Raw genomic sequence first — 13,192 nt, forward strand, 5'->3', positions numbered from 1 at the left:
ACCGGTCAAAGGTTTTAGAACACCTACTCATTCAAGGGTTTTTCTTTAGTTTATTAAGAGTGTGCAAACCTTTGTTTGGTTACTACATTACTCCATATGTGTTATTTCATAGTGTTGATGTCTTCACTATTATTCTACAATGTAGAAAATAGTAAAACTAAAGAAAAACCCTTGAATGAGTAGGTGTGTCCAAACTTTTGACTGGTACTGAATATCACAGGAGGTCGGTGGCACCTTAATTGGGAGAACAGGCTCGTGGTAATGGCTGGAGTGGAATAGGTGGAATGGTATCAAATCCATTCCATTTGTTCCCTTCTGTACGTTATTGTGGGCTGTTTCCCCCTCAGCAGCCTCCTGTGATGTATATCCATAGACTAAATGTAGAGAGAAAGTGCATGATCCTTGGAAAATAAAGTATATTAAAGACAACACATACAGTATCCAACTAGTATTTACTGTTTTATTCAGACATTATAGTTAGAGTCATGTGGTACATCTTCAACATGTGTGTTGCATAAAGGTTTCACCATACTAGGTTTGGTTTCCTTCTTGCAGAACTTGGCTAGGCGAAGTGAACATCTGCGCTCTTATACTCCCTTAAAATATATTAGCTTGAAAAAACAAAGAAAAAGCGGCATTACTGTTTGCCCATCTTGAGACAACATAGCATCAAGTAAACTTCCTCAAAACACTGGGAAGCATAAGGTAAACCTTACTGTTTCAACTGGGAAGCATGCTGTAAAAGCTTACCATGTGCTTCCCAGTCTAAACAGTTTGTGCGAACTGTTTCCACTATGCTTTGGAATTTTGTGACATTTTTGTTCATTTTGGTGTTCGGCAGTGTTTTTTTCAGCTGTTGACACAAATGTTGTTATCTTCGGGTTTGTCGAAGTTCAGTTGCCGAAGTCTACCCCCCTTCGCCGGTGATTGGTCAACAGTAGGAATCCCTGAATGAAGTGCTTGTTGTCTTTCAATGACAGACAACTAGTTTTCATGCAAATACTGCACCAACATCTTGGTTAGATGTAAAAAAAAAATTGCCACAAAGATCTCCTAGACAAAAGGTCTAAATTATTTACATATTTCTTGAGTTGTCTTACTTCATACTATTTTGAGGAAGTGTACTGGCTACGGCAGCTCAACAGGGACAAACATTGCCATTTTTTCCCTCATTTTTCAAACAAAGGTATTTTAAGGGAGTATGCGAGCACAGACTTCGCCTAGCCGAGTTCTGCTATGAGCAAAACAAACCTGTGTATCCGGACACCTTAAGCATTATAGTCCACTCCTCTTCATGTGTATGTCATGTTCAGTTCCTGTGTTCTCAGTAAAGGGGCTGTGTCATCACCGAGGAGAAATGTTACTGGAAATTAGTGAAATTAAGAAAAGGTTTTTCAACAGATTTCAGTTTGGTGTGATGAATGCATGGCTGTATTCTTGTTCTTATGGGGAAATCCCCACAATAATAGGAAACACACATTTTGGGACATTTTGTTTGTCCCCAAAAGGTAAAATGCTTTTTCTAGGGGGTTTAAGGTTAAGGTTAGAATTAGTGTTAGGGTTGGAATTAGGTTTAGGGTTAAGGGCTAGGGTTAGGGTTTTGGATTAAGGTTAGGGTTAGGGGAAAAGTACGGGTTAGGATTAGGTTTAGAGGTTAGGGAAAATACGATTTTGAATGGGACTGAATTGTGTGTCCAAACAAGGTTAGCTGTACAAGACTGTGTGTGTGTGTGTGTGTGTGTGTGTAGGCCTACTGCTTCCTCATTCACATCTCCTGATGCATTGAGTCTCATCCGCAGCTCTACATTCTCCCTCTGCAGAACTTTATTTTTTTAAAGGTACAGAAATGAAGTAGAAAATATTGAATTGTAAAATACACCGTATAAAAACAAGCAGTTGACACAAACTACAAAACTGTTATTAGTTTTAAACCAACTAAGTCTCTTTAATCTAATCTTGTGACTCAGCGCCTCCACAGTCAGATGCAGCCGTTCTCCTCTGAGACTCCTCTCTCTACGAAACGCATCTGCGATAATGAACACCAGCAGGTGATACTGGGGAGAGGAGCAAGGAAATAAAAAAGATAAGAGATCTGCAATCTACAACCCATAGATGCTTTTAGTGATGTGCCCTGAAATCAAGACTGAATTATTTCCCTGTACTCACAAATGTCTAGCTCTGGAACATGTAGCATTGGTACATGTCTGCAGCTGGGTGTTTAAACACAAAGCCAAAGACTTTGGGTGGAGTCGGGAGGACGGCACAGAAGGACACAGAGAAGAGGGGGCATCTGTACAGCATAAACTGGGGAACACAAGACAAAAGAGGGAAGTAAGAATGAGAGTGATGAAAAGCGAAAGGAAGATTATTGGAAGAGGGAGGATGGGGCAGTTGTATTACACAACACCATAGAAACACAGAAAATGTAAGGGGCCCAATTACTTCTGTAAACCAAGTGTACATTTCTCCTTTTTAGACTTCATCATAATGAGGCAGTTTCATTTTCCCTTGGAGATTAACCCTAAACTCTCACCTTGGCATTGAACCCTAGGCTCTGACCTTGGAGTTGGAGCCTAAGCTCTTCCTTTTGAGTTAAACCCTAGGCTATTCCTTTGGAGTTGGACCCTACGCAACTAAGCATTTAACGTTAGGCAGCGTCTTTTTTTGGTGCAGTCCTTGATTTCAACGTCCATGGATTTACCGGTCCGAAACAAATCTGAACCAATCACAGACGTCCGATCCAGCCCATATTTGTCCCAAATATAGACGTTCCGATTTAGCCCAAACATAGACATCTAGAATTGGTTAAGATTTCTATGTTTCACAAGTTTGGACAGCACAGTACAGTAGAGCACAGCACATTACAATACACAGTACAGACAATTAGAGTATAGTACAGTAGAGTCCAGTACAGGACAATGCAGTGGAGCACAGTAGCCTACAGTAAAGAAAAGTGTACTATAATGTATCTTTCTTTACTCTACTGTAATGTACTACTGAAGCAAAACTGTACTCTACTGTACTCTACTTAATTAACTATTCTGTACTGTACCGTCCTTTACTGAATAAAACTGAACTGTCCTGTAGTGTACTCTTCTGTGTTCTACTGTACAAAACTGTACTGTGATGTTCAAACTTGTGAAACATAGCCTTTAACATCTATGATTCGTTCAGATTTGGACCTGGTCCGCACCAACCAAATTGTACTTGTTTGGGGGCAGAGCTCATTAATAGCCAGCATGCTTTGCAAGTGTTTGTTTTTACGTTTACATTTTGGTCATTCAGCAGCCTGCTCTTATCCAGTGACTTACAGTCAGTGCATTCAACTAAGGATAGATAAACGAGAACATATCACAATAGCGAGAAAATAAAATCTCTAACCATTACTCAGAATGTTATTGTAGTTGAAGTGGTCTGTTGGTTTATTATGTATGTTGTACTACTTTGAACATCATTGCTCCCAGATTTAGCAAAAGCAAGCATAATTGCATGATAGATGGGAGTAATAATACATACTTTGTTGCAATCTTAATTTGGCTCCTCTTTTCTATTAAAATGTGTGAAAAAAGTACAATTGTGTAGTAATGCGAATGTTTAGCAGCTGAAATTTGACCATAGAATCAATAACTGAAAAATACTTATTTACAATGTCTGCAAATGACATTTTTACATCCAGAAAACATGTATTTTTACCTTTCAAAATGCACAAGATGTTAATGTCAGGACAATATTACTGAAATGTGTATTTTGTATGCCATGTTGCTTACGGAGTAGGTTCTCACCTTGGTTTTGTGCTCCAAAATGTCAATCCCGCTCAAGGACAAAAACTAACTTTGCTCTTCTTCTGCAGCTTTTCTGTCGACTGTGTCAGACATCTAATGGAGGGCAAAGGACAGGGCCTTGCTCAACCACTGAATATGAATATTACATTAGGAAAAATATTACGCACACTGTTTTGAAGTCAGTTGTCATGTATGAAACCTCTAATAGTGTGCACTCTGCTTTCATTATTGTCTGATATCACTCATCTTTGGCAGGGCTGTGCTCCTGGAACAACAGATGAAAGTTTAGTGTTTCAGGATGTTACACCACTAAATCAACTGGTTCATGATCCCTGGGTGTAAATGACGTGTAAAGGCCCTGTTACGCAATAATACAACGCTTTGTTAAATTTGGGATCTTAACCCTTTTAATTAACTCCACACTATTTTAGCACTGTTGACGTCAGGTGGCGAGCTTGCTTTGTGTGTAAAGTCTCGGGAGGTAAATGACTAACCAAAATTAACTTCTCACTTAATATCATTAATGGAATAACCTTCAGACGCTATCTGACTGTTTTGCAGGTATTGCTATTGCAGGCACTGACATCTCAGATCGGAGGGAGAAGAAAAACCATCAGGAAAGTGTCATTCAGATTGTATCGTTACAGCGCACCACTTTATCAATGCCTCGTCTTACAATAGTACATACAGACGTAATTAGAAGCAAATGACCTCAATGTAGGAAAAAAATGGGTCCAGATTACATGTGCGATTTATGGTGATATGCAATAAGATAATTAAAATTGAGTTCAGAACATCAAAGCAACCCTATTTCTTTTTTATTTTACCTTTATTTAACCAGGCAAGTCAGTTAAGAACAAATTCTTATTTTCAATGACGGCCTGGGAACAGTGGGTTAACTGCCTGTTCAGGGGCAGAACGACAGATTTGTACCTTGTCAGCTCGGGGGTTTGAACTTGCAACCTTCCGGTTACTAGTCCAACGCTCTAACCACTAGGCTACCCTGCCGCCCCAACCCTATTTCTTAAAGCACCTTATATACAAGATGTCGCAAGTTTGCTTCAAACGAAATTTCACAGAATTCCAGAGTTCAGACTTGATAGACTTTGTTTGGATCTTAGTGACGATAATTGCATGCAGCAGACCCAACATTACCCCCAAGCTGTTTCCCTAACAACGCCAATGGCCTTTCCCTTTTCCAAAGTACTCTGGTTCTACAGTAGGACAGGGCTCTGTGATAATAAGTGACGGGAACTTAAGAATAGGAATGATGATGGTGTCTAAGAATCGTTGACAGACATGTTCTCCACTTGGTTCTGGAGCTGGTCTCCACCTCCCTGTTTCTTCTTCTTCCCTCCATCCTGCTGTTTCTTCTGCTTCTTGGACGTCTCCACGTCAATAGGCGCAGGCTTCACAAACTTCAGCATCTCTGTCATACCTAAGAAAATGAATAGGAGACGAATGAAAATTACGTCCACACAGTTTATGGCAATACTAGGCATCAAATATGCATAGAACTACAACTCTAGAGACATTTAGAAAAATAAGTACTCTGTGAGAAAGACAACCTTTCATGACCACCATCTTCCATGCATAGGACAAAAGTATTGCAGGCCCCTTCACAATAAATAATAATACTGTCTCTCACCTGGAGGCATGAAGTTCCGGAGTACCTCTGGAATCACGACACCCTCTTCGGTCTGGTACGTCTCCAGGATAGCACACATTACACGTGTGGTGGCACACATGGTTGCGTTGAGCATGTGCACATAGTCAGTCTGAAGAACACAGGAAGTGTGGTTTTAAAACTGGTTCAAATATTCCATCTTACTATGACTTTTTGATTATGGAAGCAAATCCAGATTCTATTTAAAGACTGGGTACGCTCACCTTGTCCATCATCTTTTTGGTCTGTCCGTAGCGGATACGCAGCCGACGGGCCTGGTAGTCTAAACAGTTGGAGCAGGAGACCAGTTCTCTGAAGGCTGCGGAGCCTGGGAACCAGGCCTCCAAGTCCAGCTTCTTACTGGCTGCATGGTTCAGAGCACCTGGGTGGGAGCAGACAAACACAGACATCCCATGTGTAACTCTGTGTTGTTTGTGTCGCACTGCTTTGCTTTATTTTGGCCAGGTCGCAGTTGTAAATGAGAACTTGCTCTCAACAAGCCTACCTGGTTAAATAAAGGTGGGAAAAATAAAAGACATGTAGGTAGTAAGACAGCTTGCAAGGGAAATGTCCGTTATGTGTCACATAAATCACACAGGATAAAAGGTCATTGTAATACCTTACAATGAGAAGGGTCTTATTAAAAATGGCAAGTTAACATTCATGAGTGACTGTTATTGTCATGATGTATACTTAAAGGAATAGTGCAAGATTCTGGCAATAAGGGATACCTCAGGATTTTGGCAATGAAGTCCTTTATCTTCTTCCCCAGATTCATATGAACTCATGGATACCATAGGCTTCCGGTTATTGAGCAAAAGCTAGTTAGCATAGGCTTCCGGTTATTGAGCAAAAGCTAGTTAGCATAGGCTTCCGGTCATTGAGCAAAAGCTAGTTAGCATAGGCTTCCGGTCATTGAGCAAAAGCTAGTTAGCATAGGCTTCCGGTTATTGAGCAAAAGCTAGTTAGCATAGGCTTCCGGTTATTGAGCAAAAGCTAGTTAGCATAGGCTTCCGGTTATTGAGCAAAAGGCTAGTTAGCATAGGCTTCCGGTTATTGAGCAAAAGGCTAGTTAGCATAGGCTTCCGGTTATTGAGAAAAAGCTAGTTAGCATAGGCTTCCGGTTATTGAGAAAAAGCTAGTTAGCATAGGCTTCCGGTTATTGACCAAAAGCTAGTTAGCATAGGCTTCCGGTTATTGACCAAAAGCTAGTTAGCATAGGCTTCCGGTTATTGAGCAAAAGCTAGTTAGCAATGGCTCGTGAAACTACCTCCACCTTCCTTCATACAGGACGCAGACATTTTTTCTCCACAAGTTCATCTGACTCCGGTGATGTAGAAGGGGCTTAATTGCCAAAAGCATCACTTTAAATGCCCAGTGCAGTCAAAAACGTGATATCCCTGTGTTTTATCTATATTTTACACACTCCGAGGTTAGAATAATATTGTGAAAATGAGGATGCTTTAGTGTAAGAGCTATTTGAAAAGATCACCTGAAATTTTAGCCAGTTTTGGTGTGATGGAGCTTTAGTGGTAAATTAGTTTAGACCAATAAGAAAGAGTTCCAAACCTCTGCCAATAACAGCTAGTTTTCAGTTTTTCCATCCCCACTCCCAGACAGTCCAAGACCACTCCCAGACAGTCCAAGCACAATTCTTGCTTGAGAAATTGCTCTTTGCTAAGAAGCTACTTTTGTTTCTTTTTGACCATTTTAATTGAAAACAAATCACAGTAAGGTACTTTAATTGGTTAACCAGAAATCATTTGATTTTGAGAAAGAAAAACAGCTGCATTGGACTTGTATGCCCTATTTTACTTACCCAGAGTCAAATGGTCTTATGGATACCAATGTATGGTTTGGACCCCAGGTATGGCCCTGCGTGCAGTTTGAAGTAAGTTGAAGGCGATTTTGCGAGCCAATGCTAAGTAGAGTTAGCACAATGACTGGCAAAAGGTAACATGTCACTGCACTAACGCTAGTAGCAACAATGAACCGCCTCACCCTTTGCCACCACTGCTGAAAAAAAATTCAGAGGGGAAACAGGACTTCGTCATTGCACTAACGCTAGTTAGCATTGGCGCACAAAACTACCCTCAACTCCCTTTAAACTGCACGCAGAATATAGCACTATCCATTTAATCTAAAACTTGTATTTCAGAGCACACAATGTTTCAAATGACATCAAGACAGGATTTGTAGCAACTACAGCCTCATTGTTGTGTTGTCGTACAGAAACCTTGGGTAAGCCCAAAATGTCACAATTCCCAAACTTAATCCTTTATTTCTCAATCATTTTGGATACAGGTCTGCCAATCATTCTTCCTCCAAAAAGGACCTTTCTATGGATTTACTTACAGGAAGATCCAAAACCAACCGCGTATGGAATTGCTATGTGATCATTAGTCTCTGTCCCAGAGAGGAACAGACGTGTTGGGGAGGACTATCTGCAGGACCTACCTGAGACTATGTTGATGATGCGGTAGGGGATCCCTAGTGTCTGGTAGAACTCTTCAGCCGTCCCAATCATCTCATCCATCATCTCCCAGGACTTGTTGTCATGAGGAGAGGCAAAAACAAACTGCTCTATCTGGGGGCAGAGAGCATGTTCATTAGTATTTCACAATCGTTAGCAGAGGCCCAGCCCCCCAAAAAATGACCTTTTCTGGAAATGAGTATCACTTGACATGATCTGTAAATTGTCAATAATATCCAGACTTTATCCTTCCCCAATTAGGCCTATAAAATGCAAAGCACTATAACAAAGCTGTTGCCTTTTCCACACTGACCATGACACACCCACCATGTCTACTTTGAGAAAATGTCCACTTACCTTCTCAAACTGGTGCACCCTGAAGATGCCTCGGGTGTCACGCCCGTGGGAACCCACTTCCTGTCTGAAGCAGGTGGAGAGGCCGGCGTAGCGCATTGGCAGATCCTCTGGCTTCAGCCACTCGTCTCTCAGGAAGGCTGCGATGGGCTGCTCTGAGGTGGCAATCAGGTACTTCTCATCTATGGCCGCATCCTCAGATTTCTCACTGCTCTTCCCAATCACCTGAGAGACAAGGAGGGAAGGCAGAGAATACATTACATACAAAAACCCACATATCAAAATGAACATCAAAAATGCATATTTGTCTTAACATGCAACAAAACTAAGAGACATGAAGAAAAAAAAAACATATTGGGGCCCTTATCCCGCAATAGGAATGAAAGGAAGATTAGTTTCAAATCCATCATACCTTGTAAAGTTCATCATCAAACTGGCTGAGCTGAGCCACCTCCTGCATGACCTCTTTCCTCATGAAGAAGGGGGTGTAGAGCATTTGGTAGTTCTTGCTGTGGAGCATCCGCAGAGCATAATTGATCAATGCCTGCTCCAGGAAAACTAGCGGCCCCTACAAACACAAAAAAAGGAAACAGTCAGTAAGGATAACTATACACTGAGTTTAACATAATTACACCTGTTATGAATCGGCCTGTGAGTGTATTGGCTACATATGACAGTGACTAAGAACTTGCTTTGAGGAAGTAGCCACGGCTCCCAGCCACTATAGCTCCTTTCTCTCCGTCGTAGCCATCGATCATGACTACCAGGTCTACGTGGGAATACTTCTTCTGCACAGTACAGTCTCCCCAGGTGCGCTCCACTTTGTTATCAGCATCCTGGCAGGGAGAGAGCGACAAGGTAAATTACAGAGTAGACAAGTAAACAAGAGGCAAAACAAAATTCATTCATGAGACAGAGGCAGCGGACAAGGCATGAGAATTATCTCCCTATTGCTGATGGGAATTCAAAATTCCATGACACCCACCTCATCATTACTGATGGGCACAGATGGATGCAGGAGGTTCCCGATCTCTCGCAGGTATTGAAAGCGCTCTTCCTCCAGCTTTACCCTCTCACCGTCAGATTTCTGCACTGCCTCATCTACAAGCAGACGGACCTTCTTGATCTGGGTGACCGTGAGGGGCTAGAAAAAGGGGAAAATAGACATGAAACATACCCATGAGTATGGGACCCACAAGTCAATCAGCATATAGATGAACTGCTGGCTAGCGAGTTGACCTACCGATAGTGTGTCTGCCGTTAGGGCCTCCAAATTCTGGGCGTCGTCTGGGACAGAATCATCATCATCCCCAACTGGCTCCCTCTTCTGTATACAGAAAAGGCACAGAACAGGGTGAACTGGTAGAAAGAAACTATCTGCATATAGTATAGAACATAACGCTTTCAGACTGATGGGGGGGGGGGGGGGGGGGGGGGGGGCATGTAGCCATGTAGGTTACATAAAGCCTATATAGTTCACCAGCAGTTTCACAGGCTGTACCTTCATTTTCTCTCCAACTGTCTTGCTGCATAAATTCTTTGCCTTGTTGAGGTTGTCGGCAGTGAAACGACCTGATGAGCATGGAAAGGGCAAGGGTCAGCGTCATATTGACGTCATGAATCAATTTAATGATGGTTGTGTCTTGAGCCTAGGTATCACGACAAGTAGCTTTAACGTCAGTGACGCTCACAGGCGACAATGAAGAGACCCCCATAACCATAACAATGTAGACTTGAGTAGTCCAACATTCAATCTCAGTCAAATCTGCATCCACGCTATTTTCCATCTTGTTCCAATAACAGGGTCATGTATAGATGGGATCCAGCTTGTCAAATTTACAACAAAAGTTTATATAATTTTTTTGCATTTTAGCTAACCCTTTTCCTAACCTTCACCTACTTATCCTAACCAGCTACGTAAATTATCCTAAACCTACTACGAAAAGTACATTCTGGCAAAAGCTGGATCCCTTCTAGCCAAGACCCAATAACAGCTGTGGGACGTTGAGAGGAGAGGTTTTGATGCATTTGTTATGGGTATGTTGGACGGGGATTGCATCAGATTGGAGCTACAGTCAGTGTGGATAGGATGACGTGGCTAACCATCGTTTGGGTTTTCCTTGATAGTTTAGTTACTGAAGCATACATTATTTTAGTTAGCTAAATTAATGTTAGACAACATTGAACGACATATCAGGTATAGCCTAACTAAAGACATGGGAAAGAAAATGTATTGGTTGTGGTTAGTGAACTAACGTAGCTGGATAGCTAACTGGCTATACAGTCATTTGCTATATACCGGTGACTAGCTAGCGCAGGCTACCAACTAACCAGAGTTTAGCTGAGAATATCCAGGCAGATAATTCACTATACATTTTCTAAAAACGTATACTGACGTATTATGCTTCAATTTCTTAATTTGTATCTGGGTGACTACAAGGCCAGCTTTTAACTACCTATAATAAATACATGAAGCTAGCAAGCCATGTGAGTGGACACCACCATCCGATTCAATGAATGCTAACGCTAGCTTGCAGTCGGAACTTACATTTTCTCCATTCTGTGTCTGCGTGTACTAGTTTATCCACAAGTGACACATCTTTGAACCTTTTTCTTTGAGTTTCTCTGATTACTTCAGGATCACCGCCTTTATCGGTTCGAAATTGGTCTAAATCGAGCACCATGATGATTCCACGCTTTGATGACTGTCAAAAACGGTGCAGAGTAACAGAGAAAAGCAAGCCGGTGTGAAAAGTACCAGCGGCAAAAACGATTACGTCACTTCCTTCTTCGATGAGGTTTAACGGTGGATGGCATCCAATGAATGTTGCATTACCGCCACCTACTAGACTGGAGTACAACTCCCTTAAATTTAAAAAATCGAATTATATTGATCACGTACACATGGTTAGCAGAGGTTAATGAGAGTGTAGCGAAATGCTTGTGTTTCTAGTTCCGACAGTATATCTAAGTAATATAACAATTCCCCAGATCCCCAGATCCCCCCCCTCACTTCTGTACACTGCTGCTACTCACTGTTTATTATCTATGCATAGTCAATTCACGCCTACCTACACGTACAAATGACCTCATCTAACTTGTACCCCCGCACACTGACTCGGTACCGGTAACCCCTGTATATAGCCTTGTTACTGTTATTCTTATTGTGTTACTTTTTATAATTATTTTTTACATTCGTCTATTTGAACTGCACTGTTAGTTAAAGGCTTGTAAGTAAGCATTTCACGGTAAGGTCTACACTTGTTGTATTTGGCGCATGTGACAAATGAAGTTAGATTTCGTTTGATAGAAAGATGAGACTCAAGAATTAGCATTTTTCGGGCATCATGTCCAAATCATCCGAAAGTATCTAAAATTGATGGGGAAACTCAACAAAGTCCTACATGATTACAACATGATGCAATGAAAATGATAATATTCATACCATGACTTGAGCGGGATTTGTGCCACAAATGCTAAAAGGTCAGTATTTGGAAACAGTGCCAGGAAAACTAAACCAAAGCATCGATTTCCGTCATACCGTGTTTGTAGACTGCTTACAAGGTAAGAAAACCAATATGTAATTTTGGTTAAGTATCCCTTTAAGTACATTTAAAACTGGATACTTTATAAAAACTTTAACTCAAGTAGTATTCTACTGGGTGATTTTCTATTAAATTATCTTTACTTTTACTCAAGGATGACAATTGGGTACTTTTTCCACCACTGGACTTTGGCATCATTTTCTGGAATTTTCCAAGCTGTTTAAAAGCACAGTGTATGTAAACATCTGACCCACTGGAATTGTGTTACAGTGAATTATAAGTGAAATAATCTGTCTGTAAACAATTGTTGGAAAAATTATTTGTGTCATCCACAAAATATATGTCCTAACTGACTTTCCAAAACTATAGTTTGTTTACAAGAATTTTGTGGAGTGGTTGAAATACGAGTTTTAATGACTCCAACCTATGTGTGTGTAAACTTCCGACTTCAACTGTAGGGGTAAAGTAACAATGCATGATAAACATTAAGTTGCAGCAGTGTAAAAACAAAGAGGCGGTTTCAATGTAAGTAATCTGGTTGGCCATTTGATTCATTGTTCGGCAGTCTTATGGCCTGGGGATAGAAGCTGTTAACCAAAAGGTTTCTACCAGGAACCAAAAAGGGTTATTCGCAGGGTTCCCCTATGGAGACATCCGACGAACCCTTTTAAGTTCTAGAAAGCACCTTTTCTCTCTCTAAGAGTGTACTAACCCGCACACAGAGTTTAGGTTTTTATATGAGGGTTTTGGGAAATAATTTCTGTGTCTGTATGAGGGTTTTGGGAAATAATTTCTGTGTCTGTATGAGGGTTTTGGGAAATAATTTCTGTGTCTGTATGAGGGTTTTGGGAAATTGCAGCATCCTTTTTCCAGGAATTGTGGAAAGACTTTTTGTTTCTCTGAGGTTAATGATAAATACTTTCTGTTTCTCTATGAGGTTAATGATAAATACTTTCTGTTTCTCTATGAGGTTAAGGATAAATACTTTCTGTTTCTCTATGAGGTTAAGGATAAATACTTTCTGTTTCTCTATGAGGTTAAGGATAAATACTTTCTGTTTCTCTATGAGGTTAAGGATAAATACTTTCTGTTTCTCTATGAGGTTAAGGATAAATACTTTCTGTTTCTCTATGAGGTTAAGGATAAATACTTTTTCTGTTTCTCTGTTTCTCTATGAGGTTAAGGATAAATACTTTCTGTTTCTCTCTATGAGGTTAAGGATAAATACTTTCTGTTTCTCTATGAGGTTAAGGATAAATACTTTCTGTTTCTCTATGAGGTTAAGGATAAATACTTTCTGTTTCTCTATGAGGTTAAGGATAAATACTTTCTGTTTCTCTATGAGGTTAAGGATAAATACTTTCTGTTTCTC

General features: G+C 40.7%; 1 protein-coding gene across 1 annotated transcript; it reads right to left on the reverse strand.

Annotated features, from left to right (window-relative positions):
* Window positions 1-4,409: 4,409 nt before the first annotated feature.
* LOC115126369 (serine--tRNA ligase, cytoplasmic) lies at window positions 4,410-11,041 on the reverse strand. The gene is made up of 11 exons (XM_029655975.2): window positions 10,824-11,041; window positions 9,777-9,847; window positions 9,519-9,602; window positions 9,261-9,419; window positions 8,968-9,111; window positions 8,688-8,843; window positions 8,279-8,500; window positions 7,906-8,035; window positions 5,673-5,830; window positions 5,431-5,560; window positions 4,410-5,220 (listed from the first exon to the last, which is right to left on the reverse strand). The coding sequence occupies exons 1-11, from the start codon at window positions 10,957-10,959 to the stop codon at window positions 5,063-5,065; spliced, it is 1,548 nt and encodes a 515-aa protein (XP_029511835.1). The 5' UTR covers window positions 10,960-11,041; the 3' UTR covers window positions 4,410-5,062.
* Window positions 11,042-13,192: the final 2,151 nt, after the last annotated feature.

Source organism: Oncorhynchus nerka, linkage group LG7 (genome assembly GCF_034236695.1).
Source record: "Oncorhynchus nerka isolate Pitt River linkage group LG7, Oner_Uvic_2.0, whole genome shotgun sequence".
NCBI classification, from domain to species: domain Eukaryota; kingdom Metazoa; phylum Chordata; class Actinopteri; order Salmoniformes; family Salmonidae; genus Oncorhynchus; species Oncorhynchus nerka.

Excerpts from the sequence above, each read along its gene's own strand:
- LOC115126369 (XM_029655975.2), bottom strand. The coding sequence starts at position 10,959 with ATGGTGCTCGATTTAGACCAATTTCGAACCGATAAAGGCGGTGATCCT. Across the intron at positions 9,420-9,518 it reads TAACGGCAGACACACTATCG|CCCCTCACGGTCACCCAGAT; the intron begins GTAGGTCAACTC and ends CCCTTTTTCTAG. Across the intron at positions 5,561-5,672 it reads CCAAAAAGATGATGGACAAG|ACTGACTATGTGCACATGCT; the intron begins GTGAGCGTACCC and ends TGTGTTCTTCAG.